The sequence below is a fragment of the Plecotus auritus genome, assembly GCF_963455305.1.
Source record: "Plecotus auritus genome assembly, chromosome: 1".
Lineage (NCBI taxonomy): Eukaryota > Metazoa > Chordata > Mammalia > Chiroptera > Vespertilionidae > Plecotus > Plecotus auritus.
In genome coordinates, this window is record NC_137770.1 from 111,122,383 (window position 1) to 111,145,261 (window position 22,879).

At 39.2% G+C, this 22,879-nt stretch overlaps 1 protein-coding gene across 25 annotated transcripts in view; it reads right to left on the minus strand.

Moving 5' to 3' along the window:
• The window catches only part of PARD3 (par-3 family cell polarity regulator), a 781,475-nt gene that overhangs the window by 384,198 nt on the left and 374,398 nt on the right, over positions 1–22,879 (minus strand). For 24 of the 25 annotated variants that reach the window (XR_013959024.1, XR_013959025.1, XR_013959026.1 and 21 more), the window contains exons 6-7: positions 5,276–5,364; positions 3,040–3,123 (exon numbers count right to left, since the gene is read on the minus strand). Coding sequence is in view for 22 of the 25 variants with exons in the window: in XM_080641367.1 (XP_080497493.1) it covers positions 3,040–3,123; positions 5,276–5,364 (173 nt within the window). In the remaining 3 variants the exon portion in view is untranslated. The remainder of the gene's footprint in view (positions 1–3,039; positions 3,124–5,275; positions 5,365–22,879) is intronic. The other variant, XM_080641382.1, reaches the window with a different exon arrangement.

The window sequence follows — 22,879 nt, forward strand, 5'->3', positions numbered from 1 at the left end:
TGAAACCCACTCTCTCACATCCCCCGAGGGGTCCTGGATTGTGAGAGGGCACAGGCCAGGCTGAGGGGCCCCACCAGTGCATGACTGGGGCAGGGGAGGGACATGGAAGGTTGGCCAGCCGGGGAAGGAGCACAGGAGGGCTCCAGGGCATGCCCAGCCTGTCTTGCTCAGTCCCAATTGGCCGGACCCCAGTAGCAAGCTAGCCTACTGGCTGGAGCATCTGCCCTCTGGTGGTCAGTGCACGTCACAGCGACTGGTCGACTTTCAGCCCCCTGGTGGTCAGTGCACGTCACAGTGAGTGGTTGAGCAACCTTAGCATATCATTAGCATATTATGCTTTGATTGGTTGAACGGATGACCAGACACTTAGCATATTAGGCTTTTATTATATAGGATATCAACATTCATCACATAATTATAATTCTGTGATTTCTTAGCTATCACTCCACCACTACCACAAAGAAGTGAAAAAAAGATTTAACCTTTGAGATCATTTAAAAGAGAAAGACTTAGTCCTGTTCATCTTTGTTTCCTAGGTCCTAAATGCTTGGTAAGGTATGTAACTGAATGAGAAGAACCCACTGGTAAGCATTTCTGAGAACAAGCAAGATGGGTGTTTCTGGCTCCTGTGATTCTGAGCAACCTGCCTGCGCCTTCACTCCCATTGTCAGCCTACCTCTATGAGGCCATTACTAAGTCCAAGAGGAAGCTTAAAAATACAACACAGGCTTTGGAAAAAAATTAGTTCTGTTCTATTTCCCAATACGAAAACCGATGATGTCTATAGGATTTGTAAAGAGTTTGATTTTATTAATCCCTTTGTCCTTTATATAGGAAAGCTGCAGGAGATTTTCTTCACTGATTGTCAAATCAACAGGTATTAAGAATGACTTGGCGCCTAACCGGTTTGGCTCAGTGGATAGAGCAGCGGCCTGTGGACTGAAGGGTCCCAGGTTCGATTCCGGTCAAGGGCATGTACCTGGGTTGCGGGCACATCCCCAGTAGGGGGCGTGCAGGAGGCAGCTGATCGATGTCTCTCTCTCATCGATGTTTCTAACCCTCTATCCCTCTCTCTTCCTCTCTGTAAAAAATCAATAAAATATATTTTTTAAAAAAAAGAATGACTTGGCTGAAAAATAATTTCAAGTTCTGCAAAGGGATATTTGTCCACTTAAATGTGTTCTGTATATCAAAACTAAACACCATGGTAACCAGTAACTGTAGTGGATTCTGTGAAATGCCTTCCATTGAATTAATCTAGAGTATTATTTTTCTCTTATTCCCCTTTTGCTTTAGGCTTTTCATCGATTTATTTTATCTCAATATCCTTTCACACTGACATAGGAAATATATGATGACAGAAAATAACATGTGTGTCATTGAGACACTGGTTCAAAGCTGGTACATACACAATTAAGTCTCCTTTGTAGTAAGTTATATTCTACAGGTGGTTAAAGACACATAAAGATTAAAAAGCTATAAGCCATACATTTTATATTATTTTTCTAGTTATGATATAAGTGAAAAAATGATTTACCTTTTGAGATCATTTAAAATTATATATTTTAAAGGAAAATAAAAACATGAGCCATTTTGCAAACAACAAAGTTTGTTTAACTGAAAGTTCTTTGAAGAAATGTCAATGCTTCTCCAACATTTAAAAATTAAAAGAGAAGAGGAGGAAAAAAGTGAAAGCAGTTACAACTCTGTGAATGTAACACCACCCCCAAATTCAAGGTGAATTTCACATCTTGTTATACAACACTAACATTCAAGCCTCAGACTCTGGGCTTGAGCTCGGGGTAACTTAAAGATTCAGCATCCAGACATTCCCTAAAGAGATGAAATCTGGACTTGCCACAGATAGGAAGATATAACAGGAATGTAATACTATTGTTCAAATACCCATCACATGCTTGTATTGAAATTACATCTGTTTTTTACAACACATGATGCTTGTAATTCCTTGGCCAGAGTTTAAACTATGTTCTAAGTCCTCAATCACTAGTCAAAGGCAACTTTTCAGCTTCCCCCTCTCACAGTGTAAACAAAGTTAAAATAGCCCAGCCTATATTCTTCAGTGGTTGGGCATTGCCCTATGAAACAGGAGGTCCTGGTTGGGGCACATGCCCAGGATGTGGCCTTGATTCCCAGTAGGGTGCCAGCAGGAGGCAGCCAATCAAAGATTCTCTCATTATTGTTGTTTCTATCTCTTTCTCCCTCTCCCTTCCTCTCTCAAATCAATAAAAATATATTGGAAAAAATATTGCTAGTGGGTCACTAGGGATAATAGTGAGTGGCACCACTGCTACATAAAATAAATATTTCACCATGTAATCATTAGGTGGGTAAATAAAGGAGGATGTGATAAAACTTGGACAAGTTAAATGTGCATGGTTAGTGTCCCTGGGAAGGCCTGTCCATGGCAGAAGCCCATCAACCACTAGATGCAAAATCAGTTCATAATATGTATTTGAGTATATTAAAACAAAATAATTCTTTCACAGAAAAAAGCAGCAGAATGAGAGAAACTCATATAACATTTTAAGTTTTTATGGATATATGGTCTATAAAAGGATCAAGTCATATTAATAAACAATATAAAATTTTCACATTTGAATTTGCAGATATTGAAAGGAAGGAACCACAGGCCACAGAGTAGGAAGTAAAGCTAGAGCTTGTCTTACTTTTTAAAATGTCAAACATAATCATAAAAATCTTATAAAATTAAGGAACTAAATAAACATAAATAATAAGCTCTTGCCCTCAACTTTGCGAATCCATCTGGAGTTCTGACACTAAAGTCTATGATCGATTTATAGCAAAGTAATATGCAATGAACAATAAATTTATTAGGATAATTTGAATGCTTGATTTCTTCATCAGCTTAAGTGCCTTCTGTGATTATGATATATACATATGAATTAAGTGGCAGTTGCCACAAATGAAAACATTTCATTGAAAACTCTATATCTGAGCATAAATGAAGATAAAACACTCCACATTATGATTCAATTAAAAACCTCCAAGATACATTACCTGCCGCCTCGAGCACTGAAAGGCACTACATGGATTCCCAGAGGCCCTCCATCGTTGGGGACGTGTACGAGCTTTACCATATCACTGTGAGACAATGATGAATGAGGGAGCATGAACATGGACTGTAAACCAAACAAACCGAAACAACGAAACAAAAAACACACACACAATAACACAGACACACAATAAACAACAAAAGAGAACAAAACAAAAATCCCACCAAGCACACAAGCATGTACACACACATTCTGGAATATAAGCATGGTGATGAAGGCAACATTAAACACTACATACCCGAACACTAGTCTGATGGCATGGAAGGAGAACAATCATCAGAAATAACTACATTAAAAATGACACAGAACCATTTCTCTGGGCCCATACTCTTCTGTGTAATACAAGTACGCATTTTCACGTCAAATCTCTAGATTTCCAATGAAAATTTTCCATCCCAATATCTACTTCAAGGGCATTGAAGATTAACTGAATAAAGGTGTTGCAAGCTACAGAGCACTTTATAATTTACAAAGAGCTCCTAAATATGTCACATCATTGACCCTCCCAATAATCCAATAAAGTCAAAGTTTTTGTTCCTGTGGACAGGTGACAGTCCAGATGTAATCCAGCAATCCTGACTTCCCACCATTCCATAACAGTTTAAGTTGTCATTTCTTAAACCACTGCAAGTGCAGGTTATAAAACTCCTTTTTCAAAGCCAATAGATCTCCAATAAAAACAAATCATTTTCATAAAAGTGTTTGCAAATGGACGTTAAAGTAATGAAGCTAGTTATATAAAGTAACTTCTATTATATAACTAATTTACTATTAATGTAATAAGCCCAAGTTTAATGCAAGTTGGTATAATTTAGAGAATGCAAACTTTCTAAACCATTTAAATGAGATTTCACTTCCTTTGTAGATTTTGTGTGCTCGTGTGTGTGGGGGGGGTACTGTATAGAAATCTAAGCAGTACTTATCTAACAAGCAATATTTGGAAGTAGTATTTTAATTAAATATCTAGTTTAAGCAACACCAACAACCATAAATGATTATCAATGGATTTGACAAAGGTCACAATATGGTTTTTATATAATGGAAAATGCCAATTCTTAAACTTCCTAAATAAAAGCCTAAGGGCTAAAGAAAAATAAAGATAGGAATACTGATTGAAAACAAAACTGAAATACATTTGTGCACAGATTTAATCCTATATACTAATTAGGACAAAATAAAAAATTAGCTATATTGAAGTAACACTAAATGGATTTTTATTTTTAAGAATATTCTCATAGAATTTTATAACATCCTATTTTAGATACTATTTACCACTTACACAGTTTTTAATGATTGGTTTGTCCACTAAGAATGGTGTAGTTACTCTAATTATTATTGCTATTTTACATTTTCTCTAAAAAGGACTAGGACATGGCAAGTATTTCTTAAAAGAAAATACTTAGTGCTGGTTACTCTATATCCAAACATAACTGATTCTAGTGCCTAACCTCAATGAGGAAGTTCTTAGAACCTTCCCTTGGTAGACCCAAAGAAGAAAGAGTTTAAATGTTAATGTCTAGATCCTCTAACTTTTACCCACAGTCAAAGAAAAAAATTCAAAATGACTGACCTTGATAACCCCTTCCATTTAAACATGCCAATATTTAAGATAATTGTACACTTGTGATAATAATATAAGAAAATTTTACTCTGTCCTTTCATACTTAAAATCATGTTCAGGTCACTAACCTATGACCTATAATTTTTCAAATGCCTTGAGAGATTCTATTTTTTAAATCAAAATATATATGCTAAAATAGCTAATGCTTATATGATTCAAATAGTTTTTCAGTTAAAGTACGTTTATAATCTTTTTAATTTAGCTAAGTTGAACAACAAACAAATGACCAAAATAATGACATACAAATCAGTCTGAAAACAGTTATAGTGCTGTAAACTCAGCAAACATTTTTAATCAAACACTATTTTATATTATAACTTAATAGTATTTGCCAAGGCATGAAACTCAGGACAGAGACATGTGAATTTCCATGCTATTCTTTTTACATTAGATAATAACACAATCGATGAAAGATGCTCTTTGGAAAACAAACTAATGCAAGGCATGTTTTTAACTCAGCACAAACATCCCACACATGCATTATGTTTTTGGAACACTTTCTGCTATCAATGATGCTGAAGGTATATTACATATTTAATTAAAACCATCAGTAACTTACTCCAGAGAAAAGTTGGGTATGTTCTCCAAACCACTGTCCGCATGTCCAACAGGTTCAACACGACTGTTGTCTTCTGTCCCATCCTCATCCTAAGAGCACAACACAAAGAATAGCACACTCTGTGTTAGATGTATTTCTAAAATGTGAAAGAAAGCTGGATAAAAGTGGAGACTGGCAGGCATTATGATCATGTTATAATTAGGTATTTTCTCTACTGAAAATGATTTTTAATAATTAGATGGGTATGTATATATGAAAAGTTGCATTTCAAAGCAATAGTCAACTGATTTAGCATTTCCCAGGAGGTGAAAAAGATACCAATGCAATAATAAAATATTAGAACTTCTACTTAATGTTAACTTTATCATTTTTACTTCACTTTTTGGTGTATATTTTAGGAAGTAATTGTATGTTATAGTATATTAATAATATACTACCAATATATTAATAAATATATGTACATGACACTGAGTATGTATGTTTAAAATTCTTACTAATCTAAACAGTTGAGACCATTATAACCCTAAATGACTACCAAAATCTGCAAAGTCATATTTGTCAGTCCCTAAGTTTCACTAACACAGCTTGGCAAAATGAGTATGCAGTAAGTACAATACTTGACTCAAATCATTCATCCTATGAAATATCACTTTAAGTTACTCTGAGCCAATTGACTAGAGTTACCTGTAAAGGTATTAAGGTCTTAGTTTTAAAGAATCACTTCTGTTTACTTCTGTTAATGAAGGACCAAGTAAAGGGTAAAGCACACAGAGCAACATAATCAACCCTCACCTTGGTATCCTTACTTTTACAAAGGAAGTATCATGTAAAAATTATGTTCCAGCATGTTGTACAAATTGGGATTGGGTAAGATGCTGATACTCCAAAAGGTGCCATGTGGAATAAATGTGATGGTTCATAAAAATAAATGAAATGTCACCCAAGACTATACCTTATTTTATATATAATCATGGTCATTGTTTTTTCACTAGGGAGTTCACTAAGAGTTAAGCCGCCTTCTCAGGATCATTTGAATAATGATAAACATACCTGACTGACATCACTGGTCTTCTCAACCAAATTAGAATGTTCAGAAAATACTCAGGGTTCCAAACACAGTGGCTAAGAGGCTCTTGTGGGCTTCACCTTGGACCACAGTGTTTTGGGCACCCACTTGATACTCTGTAAATACTTTGCTAATGAAAACAAAACCATACCTAAATACAATTTACTTAATTTATTTCTTGGAAGTTTATGTATATAATTAATGTATACAAATAACCTGTAAAGTTTATCCTTTCTACCACATAAATTAGATAACAGTAATTTTATATGTGAACTTATACAACCACCTATATGAGAGTCCATCATTAGCAAAAATTTTATATGTTTAAACATGTATTTGAGTGACTCATAATAGAAATGTGTATGCCATCAACAGAGACATCAATCAATAAAATGATAAGCAAAGCTTGTATGTTTAAGACACAGTGTCAAAAAATATTACAAATTATTGAAGCAATATTAAGGCAAAATAAAGCAGTTGATAATGTCCAACTGACATTTCCTCTGAGAATCAAATTTTTCTGAGTTGTACTAGTGGATGGGACCACAGAGCCTCAGTGGTAGTTCACTGCATAAAGCCAAGCTACTTCAAGACACGATCCTGTGCTTTTAGAGGCTCCAATATGCACTTCTTATTTATTTACCTCCTTTAAGCACCAGCTTACATTTCCAAAATTAACTAGCATCTTGAACCTGCCTAAGAACCACACTTTAAATATAAACAATTCCCAAAAGTATGCTTTCCCTTTGGGATTGGGAATAGAGGAGGAGAGCAAAGTGACTGTTTATAAATCAGATGAAAAACATAATCTTGCAACTTAAAGACACTTTGTTTCCGTGTTTATGAATAATTTAAGCACCACTGAAATGCCACCACAATATATGAAACACCTATGTTGCACTATGAAATGCAATCACATAAACGATATGTCCCAAACTACAGTGGTAAATAGTTACTGATAATCTACACACTCATTGTTCCCACAGTGGCCATTATCAGGCCTCCAAGAGTGTGTAGAACATTATTTCATGAAGCTGCATATGATGTTCAGTTTAGATTGCAATACTCACTGACCTGAGGCTGGGCTGCAATTGTGGTGGGAGCCACAACTTAGAATTTCCCAATATCTGGATGTGGAAATATTAGCTCCTATATTGCTAGTTTTTGTTTTATACTTTTAAAAAGCAGTTTCTGAACATAGTTAACTTTAACAAGAGTTGTACACTGAATTCCATTATAAGCAGTCCAATAGTCCTCACTGATCTGAAGGGGGTACATTCCAAGATCCTCAGTGGGTGCCCGAAACCACGGAAAGTTCCAAACGCTATATATACTACTAGAGGCCCATTGCACAAAATTTGTGCACTGGGGGCAGAGGTGTCCCTCAGCCCAGCCTGTACCCACTCCAATCTGGGACCCCTTAGGGGACATCCCTCTCAAAATCCGGGACTGCTGCCTCCTAACCACTCACCTGCCTGCCTGCCTGATATCCCCTAACCACTCTGCCTGCCAGCCTGATCACTCCCTAACCGCTCCCCTGCTGGCCTGATTGACACATAACTGCTTCCCTGCTCACCTGATGTCCCCCAACTGCCCGACTGCCCACATCTGCCTGCCCCGGCCGGCCATCTTGTGATGACGTGGGGGTGGCCATCTTGTGACAATGTGGTGGTGGTCATCTTCTGATGACATGGGGGCAGCAATCTTGTGAGGGCGTGAGGATAAATTTGCATATTACCTCTTTATTATATGGGATATTTTTTTGCCTATAAATACATCTACGCTAATAAAAGAGAAATATGCAAATTGACTGTCACTTTGTGACACCCACAGCCAATCAGAAGTGAGTATGCAAATTACCCCAACAAAGATGGCGGTGGCCCCATCCTCCAGCCACTCCGGGCCTCTCGGCAGCACACATGCAGGTGCGGAGCGGCGGGGCGGGACACCTGCTATGAGGGGGAGGGTGTGGGGGGCAGAGGGAGCTACAGGAGCGGCGCTCCAGTTGTTGCGAAGACTGAAGGCTCCAGCCGCAGCAAAGACTGAAGACTCCAGCCGGAGCAAAGACAGAAGGCAGCAGCCAGAGTTAAGGCCTGGGTCCGGGGTACCAGAGGAAAACTGGTGCCGGCAGCCAGGGGAAGGAAGGCCTATTGCACGAATCTTCGTACAACGGGCCTCTAGTATCTATGATAAAATTCAAGTTATATAGTACAGTAAGAAATTAACAAAAATAATAAAATAAAATAAAATATACTGTAATAAGATTTATGTGAATGTGGACACCCTTCCCCCTCACAGAAGGGATCTGATAAGTGCCTAATGGGCAAGGTGAGTATACAGCTGGACAAAGGAGTGAGCCATGTCCCAAGGGGGACAAAATGTGAAGACCCACAACTTAAAATCTATAAATTGTTTATTTATACAATCTACCATTTAATATTTTTGGACTGCTATTGACAGTGGGTAAGTGAAACCATGGAAAGCAAAACCATGGGTAAAGGACTACTGTAAATGAATATTGGTGTTATTTATGTCCAATTAATAGTGAAGGCCCATAGTATTAATGCAAACTACACAATGTTTAAAAAATCTCCAGGTGAGTTGATATAGTCAATATACTTTTAAATCCTTTCCCTTTTCTCCATTTTATAGCAGGCTGTAGTGGTTAAGGGTTCGGATTAGAAATTAAATAGCCGTGGGTTTCAATGCCATCTCAACCACATGCTAATTTTATACCCTTAGGCAAGTTATACAGCCCTTCTATATTTCTATCCCTCCTTCTTCTGTAAAATAGGAAAAAAAAATCTTCATAGGACAATTGAGAGGAATAAGATGGCGCCTGACACACAGTAATTGCCCAATAAATGTTAACTATTATTGAAAAGAAAAATAAATAGATGACATATAAAATATAACTCAATAAATATTTCATAGTAACTTTACACAACTACAAGATATTTTAAGGATACATATTCATCCATTCATACTCTGCCTTGCAATACAATATTAAACATATTACACCTACTCAAATACATCATTGTAGCATTTATATTCTAGAACCTTGCATAAAACCTGATATTTGTTGTGCTTTACTGCACACAAAGTAATTTCATTGTAAAATGCCTTTAGAATAGCCCTGGCTGGCTTGGCTCAGTGAATAGAGCATTGGCCTGGGAACTGAAGGGTCCCGAGTTCGATTCTAGTCAAGAGCACATGCCTGGGTTGCGGGCTCGATCCCAAGTAGGGGAGTCCAGGAGGCAGTTGATCAATGATTCTCTCTCATCATTGATGTTTCTCTCTCTCTCTCCCTCTCCCTTCTTCTCCAAAATCAATAAAAATATATTTTTAAAAAAGCCTTTGGAATTAAAAAACACATTAAAAAATATAAGCAAACAAATACTGTATACAATCAAGTAAATGGCAGGAGGAGGAAAAAACTATGGGTGACTGGCTGAAGAAATTTTGAAACAGAAAATAGATGTCAAGGGCTGAAAAGGGTCTAGGATCTCACCCGTCTTGAAAAGTCCTAAGTTAGCTTGCCATGGCTCCATGTATGCTAGCTTAAGAAACAAAAGGCCTTGTTTGAGACAAAAAAATGTTTATCACAGCAATAGTATTAGAGTATCATCCTTTTATGCACTGGTTCTTCAAGCTAAAATTTTCACAAGGTGGTGTGAAGATGGCAAGGGAACACTGGCACACATAGAAGAAATATGAACTTATGGAATGAGAATCTCTTATACAGTTAGTAAGCATGCCTGCTCATTGCTATGGAGGGAGACACTGCCTATCTTCCAAGGCTGTTTGCTATACATACATCCTTGAAAGAGTCATCCAGAACAAGAAGTATGAAAATGCAAGAAAACTATAGAGACTTATCTCCCTAAGACAGAGTTTAACCTATGTATTGCCATATGGCAGCATTTATATGATTAATAACGAACTAAATAAACCTAGGAATATCATTAAGAAATGCCCTAAGATAATGTCTTCATTAATAGGAACTAACAATAATATTAAATCTTATTAGTTAAAAGAAGTATCCCTCCTATATCAAGAAAAAAATTATCTTTCAGTTAGAGCTCTACATTCAAACAAAAAAAACAAAAAATAAAATGAGAAAGTTGAAAAGTATTTTTCAGACATGCAAAGACTTTACTTCCCATAGGCTCTTTCATAAGAAGCTATAATTGAATGTGCTCCAACAACATCCAGGGAATTCTATAAAACAAGACAGAACCCAAGGAAAGTCCCAGAATATAGTGAAAAAACAGCCTAGAGAACCAGAAACCATTTCACACTAGAACAGAAGAATGGAGAAATGCTGGACATCAATCTGCATGAGAAAAAGAAATTAGTTATTGGTCTGTTATTTTTTAACATTTGGGACATACTTTGATACAGAATGTGCAGTGTGTGAGAGAAAAGTAAAGATATGTACAGAGAAAACAAAACAAAATTAAAAACAATCAAAATAATTACCTCCAGGAACAACAAAAGAAAATGTGTAAGAGGGAATTCATTCAGAGTTCAGACTTGGTTTCTCAGTGGGCAATTCTTACAAACCAAATTATGTGATGCCGGCTTATTGACTTACTCTGTAACAATACTGAGAGGATACGAACATGGAAAGTGAAAGTGGCATAAAAGGAAAAGCTCTCATCCTATATAATAAAAGATCGATATGCAAATTAACCATCACTCCGCTACAGCCACAAGCCACGCCCACAAGCCAATCAGGAGCGAATATGCAAATAAACCCAACCAAGATGGCTACCGCCACAGAGAGCAGGAGGGAGGCTTGGGTTTCCCTGGCGATGGAGGAAGCCAAGCTTTCCGCCTGCCCTTGCCGGCCCAGGCCTCCACTCAGTGCTACAAAGTTTCAATGATAGAAGATACATAAACCCAAACAGAAATGGCGGCAGCCACGGAGCTGGAAAGAGCAGGAGGCTAGGGTTGCCCTGGGCGATGGAGGAAGCCAAGCTTTCCACACACCCTGGCCGGCCCAGGCCTCCACTTAAGGCTACAAAGTTTCAACTGTGAAACTTTGAAGATAAATAAACCCCAGATACCAGGGCCTCTGCTTGGGTCACCAGGGGGCATGGCCGGCCTGCAAACCATCACAGGCCCCATGCCCAGGCCGCTCCACGCCCCAAGGGAACCCCCACCCTGATCCAGGACACCCTTCAGGGCAAACCAGCTGGCCCCCATCCGTGCACCAGGCCTCTATCCTATCTAATAAAAGAGTAATATGCAGATTGACCATCACTCCAACACACAAGATGGCTTCCCCCATGTGGTCAAAGATCCTGCCCCCATGTGGACACAAGGTGGCCACCACAAGATGGCCAGCAAGGGAGGGCAGTTGGGAGGGACCAGGCCTGCAAGGGAGGGCAGTTGGGGGCGATCAAGCCTGCAGAGGAGTGCAGTTAGGGGTGACCAAGCCGGCAGAGGAGGGAAGTTGGGGGCGACCAGGCCTGCAGGGCAGAGCAGTTAGGGATGACCAGGCCTGCAGGGGAGGGCAGTTGGGGGGACCAGGCCTGCAGGGCAAGGCAGTTAGGGGTGACCAGGCCTGCAGGGGAGGGCAGTTAGGGGAAAACAGGCTGGCAGGGGAGCAGTTAGGCATAAATCAGGCTGGCAGGGGAGTGGTTAGGGGGTGATCAGGCTGGCAAGCAGAAGTGGTTAGGGGCAATCAGGAAGGCAGGAAGGCAAGCATTTAGGAGCCAGCAGTCCTGGATTGTGAGAGGGATGTTCGACTGCCCGTTTAGGCCCGTTCCCACCGGGATCGGGCCTAAACGGGTAGTCAGACATCCCTCGAGGGGTCCCAGATTGGAGAGGGTGCAGGCTGGGCTGAGGGACAACCCCCATCCCCCGTGCATGAATTTCATGCACCGGGCCTCCAGTCTTTCATAATAACCAGTCAAGAGATGCCATAAATGGTTTATTTAGAAACAAGCAAGTAAATATCAGAGCAAACACCTGCGTAAATTTAAACTTGTAGCCTCTAGCAGGGGTGGGCAAACTTTTTGACTCGAGGGCCACAATGGGTTCTTAAACTGGTCCGGAGGGCCGGAACAAAAGCATGGATGGAGTGTGTTTGTGTGAACTAATATAAATTCAAAGTAAAGGAGCAGAGGGGAGAGCAAGAGAACCGGATAGAACAGCCGAACGGGCTGGATCCGGCCCGTGGGCCGTACTTTGCCCACGGCTGGCCTAAGACCATCGGAAAACACAGATATTTACATTACGATTCATTAACAGTAGCAACATTACAGTTATGAAGTAGCAATGAAAATAATTTTATGATTGGGGGTCACCACAACATGAGGAACTGTATTAAAGGGTCGCGGCATTAGAAAGGTTGAGAACCACTGCCTTATTAGAAGATATCTATTCCAATATTCAATCATATAGTAGAATCTCCTTCTTCCCTTCTTCCATCTTTTCTAGATGCTTTACATATTAATGCTTACTGAAAATGGCTGATTTCAATAGCTAACTAACACCAGCAGGCCACCTGGCATCATCTGCCTCACTCCTATCCATATTTATCCCAAACAGAAACATATGCAAGGATCACCACTTCAGTAATACTATTGCCACTTGTTTTGCATGAAGTGAAGTGCCTGTTGCAACTATTCATAGTTCCCCAACCACACTCTAATGACCAAGTGGTGACCCATTAGATTTTTAAATTCATATTTTTATCAGTCCAATTAATCTTGTTTCAGATGTGGCTTGCTTACCATAATAACACCAATTTGTTGTTGTTGTTTTGAACATTCCTCAAAAATATTGACTTTTGAATTGTTAAAATGTACAGATTTCGTAATCTGACCCATCTTTCTTTTCTAACAAAATTCTAATCCTTATTGAAGTGACATTTTAAAATATTTTATTTTTTAATTTTTATTTTTTATTTAATAGAGGAAGGAAGAGGGAGAGAGAGATAGAAACATCAATGATGGAAGAGAATCATTGATCGGCTGCCCACATCCCCGCCCCCAGATTGGGGACAGAGCCCCACCCTGACTGGGTATTGAACTGTGACCTCCTGGTTCATAGATCCATGCCCAACAACTGAGTCATGCCAGCCAGTCTAAACTGTTTTGTTTTTGAGGTAAAATAAGTAATACATGGGTAAATAAATAATATTTATCTTACTAAGTGGTCTAAAGAACCATTATTTTTAAAACGCAATGTAGAATTTTCCTTCAATTTCCTTTTGGCTTAAAAAAAGACTTCAAAATTAGTAATTGATTCATTAAAGTAGGAACTAAAATAATCTCTGAATAAACATTTAAATCAATAAGAAACACATACAAATTAAATAAATATTTACTGCTAGTGATAAGTGCAAATCACGTTTTTAAAAGGCAAGATATGTACAAATTTTAAAATGAATAAAATGTAATTGCTTGTATATATTGAGGACTTACGATGTAGAAACCGCTTCTTTACTCCTCAATACAACCTCACTTTTCTTTTTAATCCTCACTTGAGGATATTTTTTCCATGGATTTCTAGACAGAGTGGCTGGGAGGAGGGAGGGGGTAAGTTGAGAGAGACAGACAGACAGAGAGATACATCAATTGATTGACTCCTGCTCATGCCCAGACCAAGGCTGGGGATTGAACCTGCAACTGAGATACGTGCCCTTGACCAGGAATCAAACCCAAGACCCTTTGGCCCACAGGCCAATACTCTAACCACTGAGGAAAACTGACCAGGGTTACAACCTTACTCCTCACTTTCATCCTCAGCACAATCTTTAAACATATTTCACTAAACAACATATATGGGATTTTTAATGAATTAAGAATGTGCAAAGTTTTTTTCTAAACATAACTGAGTAACATAACCACATGACAAGTTTCCAAAGATTTGGGCACAATGTTCTTTGAATAGTAGAGCTGTGTTGTCGACATGCAAAATATTAGTTTACCAGGCTTACCGAACATTTTCCATGAAATTATATCTACAAATGTACTGGACCCACCCAGCATGTGCAGAGGTATAAAGAACAACTTGCCTCTGCCATGTCTTTATTCATCTCTCCAAGTTCTATTTTCTTAATCTGAATTTTAAAAATTACTTTAGTTTGACATAGTCCCATTCATTTTTTGGGGGGGTCTGTCTTTACTTCCCTTGCCTTTGGGGTCAAGTTCATAAGGTGTTCTCTAAGACAAAGGTCCATAAGCTTGGTACCTATATTTTCTTCTATGTAACTTATTGTTTCGGATCTTATATTTAGGTCTTTGATCCATTTTGATTTAATTTTGGTAGATGGGGACAAAGTAATCCAGTTTCATTCTTTTGCCATTTAATTAAACAAAACTTATAATTTTAAAAATGACTTAATCAATATAATAAGCTTACTGTCGTGTACTCCTGGACTGCATGCAAAGCACATTACTTATAAAAATAAATCGCTGAGGGAAAAGAAAAAGAACTACTTTTACTAAACATCTAGAATGTACCACAAACTATATGCACTGTTTCATTTAATCATCACAAAAAGCTAGACTTTTTATTATGAGGAAATTAGGCCTAAAAAAATATTTCACATTTCTCTTTAGTGTAATAGCGGGGATTTTGAAAAACTGCATCAAGGCCTGTGGTCCTTCAGTTTCACCACGTCTGTTTCACTCAATTTTACTCAGAAAAGAGTGAGCCAGATTATCCTATACTAGAGGTCCGATGCATGAAATTCGTACACGGGTAGGCCTTAGCAGCCCTGGCTGCCTCCCAACCCCAACCCCTGCCCACACCTGCCTTTTCCTGGCGCTGCCCGCATCTACCACCACACACCCCTGGTTCCCCAGTTCCGTGGAGGACCCCAATCGATCACCCTGCAGAGGGTAGCCTGGGCGTCGTTCTTGGGGCGATCATGTAGCTCCGCACCCCCATTGATTGCTCCCCAGCTGGTGGCCTGGGCCTCCCTCTGGGGGGCGATTGATCACAGAGCACCCCCCCCCCACATCAAGCACCCCACAGAGGGTGGTCTGGGCCTCCCTGTTTGGGGTGATTGTGGAGACCCCTGATTGATCAGCCCGCTGGCCGGTGGCCTGGGCCTTCCTCTGCAGGGCAATCGTGGGGCGATGGTGGGCCCCCTGACCAATTGCATCACACCCGCCTTGGCTGGCCTGGTGCCACTGTGTGTCATAGCGTGGTCGTCCAGAAGGTCGTACGGGCGGTCGTTCTGTTCGGTCGTTTGGTCGATTTGCAAATTGACCGAACAGAGGAACAACCAGTGGAACAACCAGTCACTATGACGAGCACTGACCACCAGGAGGTAGACGCTAAACACAGGAGCTGCCCTCAGCCCACAGGCCCCAGGCCAGCCAAGGCGGATGCCAGCAGGGGGGGCCCGAATTGCCCCGCCAGTCACCCTGCAGATCAGCCCTGATCACCGGCCAGGCCTAGGGACCCTATCCATGCATGAATTTCATGCATCAGGCCTCTAGTTAAGTAATAAAGGTGATCCTAGCCAACTAGTACATCTGAGGGACAAAATTTATGAGAAGAAAACATAATAAAATTTATGTTGTAAAAACATATTAAATTCTGAACATATAATAAATATACTTTCATATAGACTGAAAATTACTATTCAAATATTTGTTTTGCAAATTGTGATTTTAGGAGAAACATCAGGAAATCTTACCAATGGTTATATTTGGGTGGGAGGACAACAAAAGATTTTTACTGTGTGTTTATAATATTTAGAAGTTACACACTGAGCATAGAATATTTTAGAAATAAAGGCCATTAAAAAAACAACACACCTTACAATACTTTTATAAATTACTTTCTTTTACTAGTACATAATATCATCCTATCTAATAAGAGTAATATGCAAATTGACCATACTTCCACTACACCAACAAGCCACGCCCACCAGCCAATCAGGAGCGAATATGCAAATAAACCCAACCAAGATGGCTGCAGCCACGGAGAGCAGGAGGGAGGCTTGGGTTTCCCCGGCAATGGAGGAAGCCAAGCTTTCCGCCTGACCTTGCCGGCCCAGGCCTCCACTCAATGCTACAAAATTTCAATGGTAGAAGATAAATAAATCCCAACAAAAATGGCGGCAGCCACGGAGCTGGAGAGAACAGGAGGCTTGAGTTGCCCCCGGAGATGGAGGAAGCCAAGCTTTCCGCACACCCTGGCCGGCCCAGGCCTCCACTCCAGGCTACAAAGTTTCAATTATAGAAGATAAATAAATCCCAACAAAAATGGCTGCAGCCACAGAGCGAGCAGGAGGCTTGGCTCCACTCAAAGCTACAAAGTTTCAATTATAGAAGATAAATAAATCCCAGATACCAGGGCCTCCGCTTGGGTCGCTGTGAGGCATGGCCGGCCTGCAAACCACCACAGGCTCCTCAACCAGGCCACCTCACGCCCCAAGAGAACCCCCACCCTGATCCGGGACACCCTTCAGGGCAAACCAGCAGGCCCCCATCCGTGCACCAGGCCTATATCCTATCTAGTCCTTTCTAATAAAAGAATAATATGCAAATTGACCGTCACTCCAACACACAATATGGCTGCCCCATGTGAACACAAGATGGCCACCACAAGATGGCCAGCAGGGGAGGGAAGTTGGAAGGGACCAGGTCTGCAAGGGAGGGCAGTTGTGGGCGATCAGGCCAGCAGGGGAGGGCAGTTGGGAGGGACCAGGCATGCAAGGGAGGGCAGTTGGGGGCGATCAAGCCTGCAGGGGAGGGCAGTTAGGGGTGACCAGGCTGGCAGAGGAGGGAAGTTGGGGATGACTGGGCCTGCAGGGAAGGGCAGTTGTGGGGGAGATCCAGGCCTGCAGAGGAGAGCAGTTGGGGGGTACCAGGCCTGCAGGGGAGGGCAGTTAGGGGTGACCAGGCCTACAGGGGAGGGCAGTTAAGGGCAAACAAGCTGGCAGGGGAGCAGTAAGGCATCAATCAGGCTGGCAGGGGAGTGGTTAGGGTGTGATCAGGCTGGCAGGCAGGAGCGGTTAGGGGCAATCAGGAAGGCAGGCAGGCGAGCAGTTGGGAACCAGCAGTCCTGGATTGTGAGAGGGGTCCCAGATTGGAGGGTGCAGCTTGGGCTGAGGGACACCCCCCGTCCCCCATGCACGAATTTCATGCACCGGGTCTCTAGTTATATTATAATTTCTCTATAATGTAACTGTGCACAGAACCAAGGACCTAGAAAGAAAACAGAACATTATAGGGAAATATAAAGATGGAACTATATTCATTAATACTGATGCATTATATCACATTTATTTATTTTTTTGTCCTAGAAGACAAGCAGAGTGATTTTTTAATCAATATTTTGGTATAGTATTCAGTTATCAAAAAAGTTTAAGACAAGAAAAGTCAGGTAAATTGCCATATCAAATAAATTAGATAACTGGAAGAAATTTCAATTCAACAGAATCAAAGAAAGAATAAAGTTAAGAATGAAGAAACATCACAGAGGGCAAGTTCATCATTGAGCTCTGTGGTCCACATAAACATAATGGGCTTTCAATTGGCAGCAAGGCACATATTTTTAGCATTTTCCTTGATGATAAAAACATATTTTCATCATTATTAATTTTGAAGGGCCTTATAAGAAAACATTTTGCAGTCCAAAAGACCTACACCTCATTAATTTAAAATGTTAAATATCAAGGAGCAACACATGGCTTCTATAACAAAATCCACTCATGTAAATATTTATTCAAGTCTGTTACTGTCCAATACAATAATTATGATTTCACAAACCAATCAATAATTTGGATAAAGTTAAGTTGCTTTATAAAAATCTTGATTTCATTCAATTTTCTAGTTGAATTAATGAAGCAAAAGCCAGTTGATAGATTTCCCAAGGTTCAAAAAGTTATATTCTCTCTCCCTAGCCAGTTTGGCTCAGTAGATAGAGCATTAGCCTACAGCTGAAGGGTCCCAATTCGATTCAGGTCAAGGGAACATGCCCAGGTTGCAGGCTCGATCCCCAGTAGGGGGTGTGCAAGGAGGCAGCCCATCAATGATTCTCTCTCATCGTTGATGTTTCTATTTCTCTCTTCCTTTCCCTTCCTCTCTGAAATCAATGAAAAATAAATAAATGTTTCCTTTAAAAAAAAAAAGGTTATATTCCCTCAAACGAAATGAAAATTAATAATATGTTTGAAACAAAATACAATGCAAAGATAATTAGTCTAAAATGCTCAATTTTAAATCATTAGTCTGAATGCTAAATTTTTAAAACATGGTTCAAAAGTTTAAAATAAATTTAGAGATTAACATTAATAAAACTGATTTGCTGTGTATTACTACACTGTCCTTAATATCCAGAATGTGATAAAAATGCCAAACAAAAATGAAAATTATTAAACAAGTACACTAATTTGAAGTATTAAGCATACATTATATTTGGTATGGCAAGGTAGCCTAGGTTTTAAAAAAAAAATAGATTCTGCCTACTGAATGATTTTGAAAATTATAGAACCTTTCTATCTCAGTTTACTTATTTATAAGCTGGAAAGAATAATAGTATCTATGAGTTTCTATGAGGATCTTAGAGTTAACTAATGTAAAATACTTGAAACATTGTCTCAGGAGTATTAGGTGATACATAGGTTTTCAATACTGCCTTCTACATAAATTATAAAGAAAGGAACACCTTGCCTGGCTGGTGTGACTCTGTGGTTGAGCATAGACCTATGTACCAGGTCAGGGCACATGCCTGGATTGCGGGTTCAATCCCCAGTAGGAGGCATGCAGGAGGCAGCCAATTGACGATTCTCTCAGATCATTGTGTTTCTATCTCTCTCCCTTTCCCTTCTTCTCTGAAATCAATAAAAATATATTTTTTAAAAAACTTGATGTATAACATGTCATTTGGTTTTAAAAATAAGTCCACACCCTAACCAGGTAACTCAGTTGGTTTGAGAGTCGTTCTATGTATGAAAAAGGTTGTGGGTTTGATCCACCAGTAGGGGCATGTACCGCAGACAACCAGTTGATGTTTCTCTCTCACATCAATGTTTCTCTCTCTCTAAAACATATCCTTATGTAGGATCAAAAATAAACAAATAAATCTATGTCCTATCTTACATGGAACAAAAGCTTGATTACATTAAGTCTGCCATGCTAAGACAACAATGTGCTGATATGACATGATTTTTACCTCTTCCACCTTTGCTTTGACATTTCCTTCCAGTTTTTTCAAATCATAGGTTTTCTTTGTTTACATAGTAATAAAATATAAATATTTTAATTAATGTGTAATTTTATTTCAAAGTTTACAGAAAGAAACCACTTTTAATGATTTAATATTTCACAAATTCACTTATCACAACACATTTTTAAAATTCAGTAACTACAGATTTCTAAATAAAAATATTTCAATATTTAGGTTATTTTCTTTGAAAAAAGTAAAAAATAGAATGTTTTAAGTAAAGATTATTTTAAGGTACTAAGTTCCAAATTATTCTTTTTTTTTTTTTTTTTATCCTCACCCAAGGATATTATTCCACTGATTTTCAGAGTGCAAGAGAGAGGGAAAACAGAAACATTGATTGGTTGCCTCCCACATGCACCCAGACCAGGGCCCAGGCCAGGGAGGAGCCTGCAACCAAGGTACATGCCCTAACCCAGAATCGAACCAGGGGCCCTTCAGTCCACAGGCGGACGTTCTATCCACCAAGCCAAACCAGCTAGAGCCCAAATTACCTTTAAAAAGGACCAAATCATTTGGTATTACCAGAGAGCCTAATATCAGCATTTATTATCTGTATCGGAAGAAAATTGTCCATCAAACTCTTGCATATTTGCATGTCTTGAGAACAGAGATAGTATCTCCTTCTCAAGTCCCAAGCAAAGGGCAGGCATTTTAATAGTGCAGTATAGAAGAGTCAGGTTTCCTCAGCTCATGGTTCCTCTCCTGTAACATAACCACAGAGTGTGCACACTTCCATCTTCACCCACTGGTGACACTTTCAAGGGTTTGGGGAGTAAAAGGAACTGAATGAAATTCTCTGAGGCTTGTGCTTCTTACAAGTGCTGAAGTAATGAAATCTTTCATCTCTGACCCAGAAGTCTCATGTCTTTTGAAAGCTTGCAACATAGTAGTACATCAGACACAACCTCTTTATAACATAAGGTTGGACCAACAATTACAAGACATAGTATACAAACTAGTGAACAACCTAGAGAAAAGGGAAAAAAAGCAAATGCAAGATTTCTATAAAGAAAGATGTCTAGAATTACCTAAACCACAGCCAGTCCCTTCAAGCAAAGGAAGATCTAAGAAAGTCTTGGATTCCACCTGAACTTGTTATGTCTTTAATATTAGAGTTTATTGATGCTAATGAAGGCATGGGATATTTAAACCATAGGAAAAGAAGTTTGTCCAAGTTTCAGGAAAAGCAACTACTGCAACTATTTTTCTCAGAAGAAAAATGGATCTTGATCCAGCTTGTCAGGTAGATATCATCTGTGGCAATCACTTGTTGGAGCATCCAGTATCAAACTATAAGAGAAATTTGATATCCAATAGGTGATGCAGCAATGCAGGATGGTTTCTGGTCCTTCGTTATGGTCTTCTGGTTTCTCCTCTGAAAATTACTTAAATATTCTAAGAATCTTAGGAGGGAGGAGGGAAACAAAGTAAGGTGGCTTCTACAGGACTGCGTCTCACCAAAGATTTTCATGAAACGTAATTCCTACCATTTTGTGCTAAAACATAACATCTATTTTCAACACCAAGCATCATTTGTAAGTACAACTTGGAATGATGGAATGCATCTGTTTTACTAGCGACTATACATAAAAAGCATCCTAGCTCAAGGGGAACATTTCCAAGTATCAAATTTTTAAATTCCTTGTGATTTCAAATACTTTGATAATGATTTTGTTTCCTAATCTTTGATGTAAATTGGTTACTATTTTCTTCATTGAACTATATCCCATCTAAGATGGTTTGGAATCTGCTATCTGGAATGGTATCAGGAAAGAAGTATGCTTTTGAAATGAAGATTCAAAGTCAGTCTTTGTTAAATTATACAGACTGTACTCCTCAGACAAAGTCAAAAACTATTGGCCACTTTTGTGTGTTGCCATCATATTTTGAACTTATGTATATATGTATGTGTGTGTGTGTGATATATGTGTGTGTGTACACACACACACACACACACACACACACACACACACATATATATATTAGAGGCCCGATGCACGAAAATTCATGCAAGAGTAGGCCTTCCTTCCCCCGGCTGCCAGCTCCGGCTTCCCTCTGGCACCCGGGACCTGGGCTTCCCTTCTCCGGCCGCCGGCAGGCACCCAAAACCCGGGCTGCTTCCCTCCGACCCTGGCTTCATCTGGAAGGACGTCATGTCTAATATTACACTTTTATTACTAATATATATATATATATATATATATATATATATATATATATATACACACACACACACACACACACACACACACACAATGAGTGGCCAGATTATTATGATCTCTAAACGCATAATAATCTGGCCACTCAGTGTATATCCTATGTAATAAAAGGCTAATATGCAAATTGTCCCCTTGACCAGGAGTTTGACCAGCAGGAAGGCCGGCCAACTGCCCATGTCCCCTCCCCCTGGCCAGGCTGGCCGGACCCCACCCATGCACAAATTCATGCACTGGGCCTCTAATACACATTCACACACACACAAACACACACACACACACTGCATGGCCAGATTATTATGCGTTCAGAGATCATAATAATCTGGCCACTCAGTATATATATATATATATATATATATATATATATATGTGTGTGTGTGTGTGTGTGTGTGTGTGTGTATCTCCTTTTTTTTTTTTTTACCAGCAACACTACTAGAGATGTTATTCACTTCTAAAAGGGATAAATTATCATTATCTGTGTGAAGAGACTGTCTCCTGTACAGTTTATGGCTGCTACCATAGCCTTCAGAATAAAGACTTCTTTAACATAATAACAAGAGGTGCCTCTCTGGAGCAGTATTTTTATTCCTAGAAAGTTAACTTGACTAACATTCATTTTATTTGAGTACATGATTATTGATACATTGTAATGACACTGCTTCTAAAAGTATTAAAAATTTGACAAGTTTATGGAATACTTATTCATTATTTCCTCAGTCAGTTTAATATTCATTTTTCCATTACTTTGTCACTGGGATAAAGAATAAGGGTGTTTGAGACCTCACTCACTTGCATACAGAGATTTCAGTTTTAAACATAATTTTGCCTAAAATTAGTTTTAAAGCTTTCTTAAAAAAAGTATTTTGTAGACCCTATTTCACTACAAAATTTCAAAGACTGCATAGAAACAATTACAATTTAGTAAGATTGGCAATTGTTTATAAAGGATTTGTTAATTGTGTATAAATCTCTAACATTTAATAAAATTTTTAAAATAAAAATTTAAAAATAGAAATTTTGTTGCTATTCTCTTTGACTTTAAGATTACTAGTGAGGTTGAACATATCATATTTGTGAAATGGTTCATTTTCATCTTATGTAAAATGGAGGTGATAA